Source organism: Propithecus coquereli, unplaced genomic scaffold, assembly GCF_000956105.1.
Source record: "Propithecus coquereli isolate 6110/MARCELLA unplaced genomic scaffold, Pcoq_1.0 Scaffold79, whole genome shotgun sequence".
Classification (NCBI taxonomy): domain Eukaryota; kingdom Metazoa; phylum Chordata; class Mammalia; order Primates; family Indriidae; genus Propithecus; species Propithecus coquereli.
Genome location: NW_012154062.1, coordinates 197,190 through 206,575, shown reverse-complemented (window position 1 = coordinate 206,575; position 9,386 = coordinate 197,190). Strand labels below are relative to the sequence as shown.

General features: G+C 33.9%; 1 protein-coding gene across 1 annotated transcript in view; it reads right to left on the bottom strand.

The window, feature by feature from the left end:
• MICU3 (mitochondrial calcium uptake family, member 3) overlaps positions 1-9,386 on the bottom strand; it is a 135,029-nt gene that overhangs the window by 51,243 nt on the left and 74,400 nt on the right. Inside the window, exons 9-12 of the mRNA XM_012662901.1 lie at positions 5,719-5,819; positions 4,929-5,100; positions 2,579-2,687; positions 76-233 (exon numbers count right to left, since the gene is read on the bottom strand). Coding sequence (XP_012518355.1) covers positions 76-233; positions 2,579-2,687; positions 4,929-5,100; positions 5,719-5,819 — 540 coding nt within the window. The remainder of the gene's footprint in view (positions 1-75; positions 234-2,578; positions 2,688-4,928; positions 5,101-5,718; positions 5,820-9,386) is intronic.

The window sequence follows — 9,386 nt, the reverse complement described above, 5'->3', positions numbered from 1 at the left end:
TTTCTAAACTTACATGGATTTTTTTTCCCTCAGATTTTAAAAAGGATATCAATATGCTTAAAATCTGTAGTTTACCCGGAATCCTCTATGGAGTCTGTCTTTCATAATTCCAATAAATTCTTTATAACTTAATTGATCATCTTTGTCAACATCGAAAATCTTGAAGACAGTGTTCACTAAATGTGGTGAAAGTTTGAGTCCAGTAGCTACATAGACGGCACGTTTAAATTCATCTAGATAATGTCACATAAAAAAAGAGTAGTTTGTTAACATTTTTATAATATATGTTAATTATTAGAAAAGTTGTAAAAAAAATTGTTTTCTAAAAATGGATCATGACCTTATGCAACACATCTTTTCATTAATCATGCTGTGTTTTAGGGAATAATTTTTGTTCCCTACAGGAAGCAGCTGTATCTTAGGTTAATCATGCACTCATAATCCATGAATGTTTAATGAGCACCTACTATCAGTGACAGATACTTTAGAAGTTATTAAGATAAGCTGTCAAGAAACTTAGAGTTCAGATGGGAGATGAGACACTTGCCCAAACAGTCATTACACAGGGCCACACGAAAAGTACCAACAAGGTGTTATGAGAATTTGGAGATGCATAAGTACTTCCGACTGGTATATGGAATAGGAAGAAGAGAGAGAAGAGCGGTGATTAGGAAAGGCTGGGATTTTGTATTTGGGCTGAGCCCTGAAGGATAGATGATTTCAGCTTGTAGAGAAGAGAGAAATGGCAGATGAGATGACATGAAAGAACCAAGGCATGTGGGGACACAGGGCAGCATAAAGCACATTCAGAAAACAATGGAGTCTGGTTTGGGCAAAGCCAGGGGCCAGACAGGATCTGTAGGAAGCTCTGCATAGGGACTTTGAGGTGAGGAACCCGTACATTCTTCAATGGGCAACTGGAAAACTTAATAGTTTTCCGGAGAAGGTGTGTCGTAGGAAGGTTACTTTGTGTTTTAGGAAGATTATTCTGTAGCTGTCTAGGAAACATTGGTGAGGAAAGTAGCTAGTACCAGGAATGCCACTTTGGCTACCACTGCAATAGTCCTTCAAAAAGGCAGTAACTTGAATAAGATGCTAGTAGTGACAAAACAAAAGAAAAGGATGGATATATTCCTAGCACTTGCAAAACAAGTGACACAATTAGTTTTTTTTCATTTCCCAGTTCCACAAAGTAAAAGAGCAACTTTCCATTCTGAACCAAGTGAGCAGATACTGATTTTTTTTTTTAAAAAAAAGGTTGATTAGGTTTATCACGGTAATATAGGCTGGTCTGAAAGGCAGGGCTCCCAAAAGTTTTGATTTTAAAACACTAAAATGGGTTGAGAAGGTGCCATATTTGAATGTCCAGAGTGGAGAAAGGGTAAAATATGAAATTTTTTCAGGTTTCTCTTACTCAATGGACAAATGAACGAGGCCACATGGTGGAGTCAATACCTGTGTCTTCGGGGCAGAGGTAACTGTCATCAGCACTGAGGGGCTGCAGCTTGGCTTCTCCCTAGAACTTGGTAATTAAAAAACTAAGACTGTCCTCTGAGATTTAAGCTTGGGATTACAGCAGAGACAGTTAATCACCTTAAAGATATAAAGTCCCCATTTGGCAAGAATTTTTATAAAGAGATATGGCCATGAGGGGAGGGAGGATGATCACAGCCAGAGAATTCTAGAAAAGTACCTGGCCTGATAGTCCACCTACGGGGTAAGGAGCTGGTTCTGAGGACAACGGCATTCTGAACTCTGTGACAGTTGTATTTCTTTGTAAATTAAGCAAAATTGATATTCAATTTCATATATCATTCTCAAAAGTCAGTCAATGTAAGTCTATGGCTAAGAGGTGGCTCTGCTGACAAAACTCGGGTCTCTGAGTTGGCAAACATTAAATCAGTAACATAAATACCATCCTGGGGGAATGTCTGGAGCACGGCCACCTGGTTCTTCTGCAGGTGGACACCTGTCCCCTAATGATACCAAGTGGCCATGCGGTTTCTTCTTCTTTGAACTTTTACAAATATCATTAGCTTTTCTCCATGATATGAAATTAAGTGCAAAAATAAATTCGATATGAAGATTTAGCACATTTCCCTAAACTTTGCTTAGTTTTCTTTTAAGTGTCAGAACTGATTTCTCACTGAAAGTATACACCAGACTTTCAGGCAAGTTGGGTGATATGATATGAAATATTTAATTATTGCCAAAATCTCTAGAAACAATGTAGGATTATTTTTTGCTTTTAATTTTTTTTTTTTTTTTTTTGGAGTTAGGGTCTTACTCTGTTGTCCAGACTAGAGTACAGTGGTGTCATCATAGCTCACAGCAACCTCAAAATCCTGGGCTCACATGATCCTCCTGCCTCAGACTCCTGAGTAGCTGGGACTACGGGCGCACGCCACAACACCTGGCTAAATTTTCTATTTTTTGTAGAGACATGGGTCTTGCCATATTGCTCAGGCTCGCCCCAAACTCCTGGCCTCAAGCAATTCTCCTGCCTCAGCCTCCCAAAGTGCTAGGATTACAGGTGTGTCACCACACCCAGTCTAATTTTTGAAAGATGATTACTTACCTTGTCCTATAGAACGACTTGCAAAGTTATACATATTCAGGGCTATTGCAAAGTCTTCTAGGTTGTTAAGAAACTGGAAAAATGACCTGAATTCATCAAATGTGATGCCCTATATTGGGAAAATAAATGTAAATATATTTAGTATTACAAAATTTATTAAAATATGTATCTATACTTAAGAGAAATAAACAGATTAAGCATCTGCAATATATCTTATAAGTAAACATTTCCAGGGTACACTGTGAAACCTTCTTTCTCCAAATGGAATGTAAAATTAACTCAGACTTATTTCCACTGGGTAGTGTTGTTACCATTAAAATAATAAGTGAAAATATTTTTTAAACACTGTCATATTTGCACAAAGTTCCAAAAAATGCTACAGTAAAAATGAAAAGTTTCAATTTTGAAAGCCCTCTATTTTAGGCCTGAATTTCTTTAAACCCTAAAAGTAAATATGATGATAAAGAATTTAAAAAACAGAAGGAAGTCATTAAAAACAGTTTCCCCTGCACATGTACTCCTTAAATACGATTCAGCATTAGGTCATTAATGTCTTTATAATGACAATGCAAACTCAAAATGTTGATTGGGCATCAACCTAGTATATTTGTGCTTGTTCCTGTCATGATAACACTGCCAGGACAGCAGGAGGAAGTGCAATGACTAAAGATACAGCTCTGGGAGACTCAGCTCAGGGCTTGTGTGGGTATGCCATTTTCGTGTTTACTTATTTTGTCTCTCTACTAATATATATTAATATTTCCATGAGAGAAGGATTTTGCTTATATCATCACTTTAACTCCAGTGGCTAGAATAAGGCCTAGTAAACAGTAGGTGTTTAATAAATATCTGCTAAATAAATGAAAATGAAAGTATTTTATAAATGTGAAGTGCTATTCAAATAATAGTGATTGTTATCCTTTTGGAGAGAAGGAGATTGAGAGGCGGAGGAAGGGAAAGACTTAAGTAGGGTGTGGAAGGAATATCACCGGCTTAGAAAGCCTTGGGTTTGAATCCTTGGGCAAGTGTTTAAGTACCTGAAGGCCTCAGCTTCCCTTATTCCAAAAGAAAGATGTCAACCTTGGAAGGTTGTTCTGAGGATTGATGAGGTAATGCAGAAAGAAATCAATGAGAATCAATCAATGCTGGTTTACTTGTAAAATTTTCCTTTTCTACCTTAATGATTTATAGTACTTAAAATATTCCAATCAATCAGAAGGTTTCAGAAGCTGAATTTAACTTTAAAAAAGTTGTATTTTGAAATAATATTAGATGTAAAAAACAGTTGCAAAAACACTTCAAAAAGTTCCTATAAATTCTCACCCTGGAATTTAACCTTTTGAATTACAGATTTTGATACATTTCCATTTAATAAAAGAAAAAAATGTATAGATTCAAGGTCCTAAATAATACTCTACTAGTTTGATAAAGTAGTACAATTTCCAATATTTATTTTTAGGGAAGTATCTATGAATTAGAAAAATTCAGTTTAACATGCAAAACAGGTAAAAAGACTCTGATTAAGAGAGAATGTAAAACTAAAGGCCAAATGCATCGAGTCCTTTTTTTCTCATTCCTTAGTAGACACAGAGAATTGTTAACATTGTCACAGTGTATCCATTCGAAACAGAGTCAAACTATTTGCAGGTTTTTCTTGGATAGATTAACCTGATCCTTCTATAAACATAAATAGAAGGCCGTATATCCAAAACATCCCATGCTTGAAGGGGTACTTGTAACACCAGTTCTATTTGGTCGCAATGATGCATTCAAATACCAACAGATAATGCAACTGCTCAGAAGCGCTGACAATGCATTTGTTACTAAACAAACAGACAATTGGTTGTCCCAGGTTCTTAACTATTCATGCCATCCAAACTCTTTGAAAAACTTCACTTTAACCGATGATAAGATCACTCACTCATCAATGGCAGTCTTCAAATGACCTTTTATTAAGGGTGTTATAGAAAGGAACAGAGTGTGACAGAAATGATGTAAATATAAACTGTTTTTTATGAGGTGATGTTTAGGTAGTAGTCAAAGCATATAGTTCAGTGGAATTCTCTTGAAAAGTGATATTCTTAATTTGAATAAAACAATTGCTAATAGCCTTAAATGTTTTCAGCATAGTTAGAAAAATATGGCTCGCTACCCAGAATTTAAAATTAATTTTTAAAAATTTAGCCAGAACACTTAGGACACAGAGGAAAAAGAATAAAATATTTATAAGATATCTTATAATCCACAGAGGAGTAAAAGAACTTATAAAAGGGCAATGTGTTTTAAGGACATGTATAGTCATAAGCTATTAATAATAACATGTAACAAAATAAATATAGGGGATAGATACCTTTTCTTCAGGTATACTGTAACGCACATTTTCCAAAAATACTGATGTATTTTCCACGTTTGTATATCGTAAAAGAATATGAGCAAAATCTTCTTCACTGATAGTATTCATTCCATTTGAGTAGGAAAGGAATTCTATTTCTAGAACTTCTGTTTGGAGGTTATCCATGAACCTATGATGAAAATATAATAAAGAATGAACAAGATAAATGAAGAGTAATGGTAACAGAAAATTATCAAATATTCACTGGCATAGAAAGGTCATATGGAAATAATGATATGATGACACAAAGATTCATAAAATCTCTCTCTGTAAATGGGAAAGCAAAAAGCACAAGATATGAGAGGTGTTACCACTTACTGACTATAGCACATGGGGTGAATAATTTAGCCTCTCAGGGCTTTGGTTTCCTCATCTATAAAATGGGTATAACAAAAGTACCTTGCAGAGTAGTAATGATACTTAAACTGCTTGTTATTATTGTGGCTTATTGAGACTAAGGAATTGGCAACATACTTTCTTCTGAATATATAGGAGACAAGAATCAATTGAGATATCCAGACTTTTTTTTTTTTTTTTTTTAACCATTCACAGTAACTTCCTGTTATAATTCTCAATATAAGCACTGGTATATAGGTACTGATAGAAGTGAATAATTGTTATACAGAGTATCTTTAGTTAAGATGAAAGTAGTAAAGAGGAGGTATCACTGCACAAGACAATTTCTAAAGACCCTTTTTGATTGTAGCATGTTAACAATTTTCAATAAAAATATAAAAATTAAGCTCACTTATAAAAATCTTCAAAGTTGAGCTCAGCTTTTCCTTTCTTTCCAAAAAAGTGTACAAGAAGTGTAGTATCAGTTACTAAACTTGTGATGTCATCAGCACGCTTAAAAAAAAAAATCATAATTTAAAAGTTAGCTCCAATAAAAGAAACAGAATAGGCATACCCAATATCCCTCAAAGAGTTTTGTTATCAACATATAAATATCAAGACATAAATACATTAACATTCGAATGAGTTTTACAGGCTATATTATGCAATTACAGTTAAATGCAATTACAGTTAAAATGAAGCTCAAATTTTAATAATAGAACTTTGAATGAAAGTGAACTTCAAAAAATTTTAAAGATACCATTTTAAGAAGTTTTCAACCTCAAATTATGCATATAGGGTTCTATACTTTAAATTACCTAAAATAGTTGAAATCCTTTAGTAATCATCGAAATATTTTATTTTTATTTAAGTAATTTGGTCTGGATTTTCCTAATCAACCTGAAAAATCCATTTTTTATGATATTCAAAAGAGGTAAGTTCTTCAGACATACTCCACATATGGGGCTGACACAAGAATAGCCACAAGCTTCACAAAATAGCTTCCTTTAACCATGATACTCTCCCACTATATTGCAAAATTATGATACTTAAATGGATACTGTATTTTGAAAGACAAAACTGTAGTAATAACATTACCTTGGAATTTATATCATCTATAATTCTTTCAAAGAAAAGTCTTATATAATTTTTTGAATGGATAAGAAATAAATTCCAGAGGACTTTTCCTTCCCCAATCAACTTGACAAACTAAGTTCCAACAAGTGCATTCTTTAAACTGCTTGATTACAGTCCTTATAAAGTATAATGATCTATAAAGTCTTCCACCTTTCCTTTAATATAGCTTTAAAGGTCTTCCTTTTCCCTCTGTCCTCTCTCCCTTCCTTCCTCTCTCCCTTCCTTCTTCAGTCTGCCATTAACTCATACCTACTTTATAAAGTACTGCTTTTGTACTCAGGTACAAAAATCATAAAATTCAAATGACTGTAATTCTCCTATATATAATCCTAGAAAATGTAAGAAAAATAAGAGTTTAAATAATACTATCATTTTTTATATTTAAGAAAAATAGCTGATGTCCACTATGGGTTCATAGTTGAAATGTACACTTCTTGACCAGAATCCTGACAGCATGCCATAGAAAACGTAAGACAGAAAACAAATACTTCTCTACACAGGATCAATCTTCTATGGTCCCTGACCAAAAGTCTCATTCACCCATCATTCACACACTAAATTTTGATAATCCTTTGATTCCTCATAATCCTCTTCCCAGTCTTTCATAAAGATAGCTATTTTATCCTTCATAACATTTGTTGGATCTTTATTTCCTTTCTCCCTGGACCAAATATTATCATTCTCTTCTATGATTAGTATGGAGTAATAGAGACCACATCTTCTGATTTCCCCACAGATGCCCCTTTTTAATGCATTAAACTGTTTTTCTAAAGTGAGTTCTTTGATAACCCATGTCTCTCTTAAAAACTCCAGCATGTAGGGTATCTATCTGTACTATCAATTGTCTGAAATTGTTGAAATTCATTAGTAATCATCTAAATATTCTATTTAAGTAATTTAGTTTGGGTTTTCCTAATCAGTTCCATCATATAACCTCCTCCTAATTAGTTTGGAAGATCTCTACTACTACTTCTCACTTTACTTTGCTAAGTCCTAAGTATTCCATACCTGAAAAGTTCCCTATAATAACAACCAACTTCTTTGAAGATCTGATAGCAGTTTGATCTGACTGCTAGCGGAAAAACAATACAGCCAGGTAGGCAAACATCACACACTATCTTTTAAATATATCTTCTTGAACAAGCTTCTTATGAAAGTCAAGGAATAGTAGTGGTGCCAGCCTTTCAGGGCTCTGTATATGAGAGGAGACTAGTGTAATTCGAGTAGCTCTCAAAGGCAATACTTTCCCCAGCAGGTTTAAGTTGAAGAGGCAGATTGCTCTAACAGAGAAGGCAGGATTTAAAATCAGAAGACCTGGATTTATTGACTTTTTTTGACCTTCAGCTTCCTTATCTGTAAGATGGGAATAATCCTAACTATAAGAACAATTTTGAGGATAAAGTTAAAGTATGAATGTCAAGAAAGCATACAAACGTTACTGGTAGTCATAATATGCAAATAACTTTTGGGAAAAAAGACATCTAGTATTAATTATAGATACTCTTGCGATTTAGTATGCTCTAGTTTAATCAGTTTATTATCTTAAACAGCTTAAATTAGTAGGGGGAGGAAATATTTCAGAGGTTATTTCATGCCTAAGCGAAATGTAAGAATAGAGGTTGTAGCCTATCAGCATGGAAAACTGGGCTATCTGTCTGGACTAGAGGAACGGAGCAGGAGGAAAGTGGATAAAAAGGGGGGATGATGTTTTTGAAAAAGTTGCTGACTTCACAAATAAGCAGTATTGTGGTGAGCAAATAAAATGATGAGTTCAAGAGTCACATTGCTGGCTTGGAATCCTGACACTTCTCATTATTTAAGTGACACTGGGGAAGTTAATCTCTCTGAGGATATTATCTTCAGGAATAATATTAATAACAGTACCTATCCCAAAGGGTTGGTAAGGATTAGGTAACACATGTAAATCACTTAGCATTGTGACTAGCATATTGTAAATGCTCAATAAATGTTACCTATTATTTATTTTTGCAAAATTAATATATTTCAGGAAGTTGAAAAAGGACTAGATAAGATAGAAAAGATAATAATGTGGAAGCTTAATGGGAAAAAAGATTCTTACATGGTACACTCTTACTTCTATTATACTATTGAAATTGCATGTTATAAAGATCTAGAAAAAAAGCCTTGAAGTGAGAAGTTACAGGAACACCAAAAGGTAGTGAACTCGGATAACAATTAAGGATTGGTTTCCTCTAGTGTTGTTATGTCCTTTACCTTAAGACACGATACACTAAAATGAGACGGGTTTGTTTTATACAGGTTCAAAATAATGACCTCATTCAGCCAGTTTGTCTCATGTCCACTGAGCAGAACAGATCTTCCCTTACAGTCTTTCGCATCAAAATCTTACTTGTTGTATGTTGTACTTATTCAGATAACCCAGGTCCACAGAGGCATATGTAACAGCTTGATATTAGAAAATAAAATTAGAAAATGGAAATGGTAAAAACTTTTCTTCCCAGTCAATGAAACATAGTACAGCTCAGTCACTGAAAACTACACCAGTGTCCTTGGTATCCTTACAGTGTTATATAATTTAAATCACTCGAGGGTTGAGACAAAAATAGAGACTTTATCCCTTTGATTCTAGTGTTCATTGTTAAAATAAAATGAATTCAGGTGTTTTCATAACAAAGGGAGAAAAAGCCACAAAAGAACCCACAGGCTATTTACATGAAAGTCTATTATCTTTGTTTTGATTAAAAATTATTTTAAATCATTTCATCAAAAATAAACAAGTTGATAAATCTGCACGACATACAAGTATGCCAAACTATTAAAATAATGAGTTTTAAGATATTCTTTCAACATATTTTTATTGATTACAATGTGATGATAATCTTAAGCTCTCTATCCAAGGGCTGGAGGAAACCTTCAAACTCTTGATTTTGTTAATGAAGTTTTTGAATAATCTACTGAAAT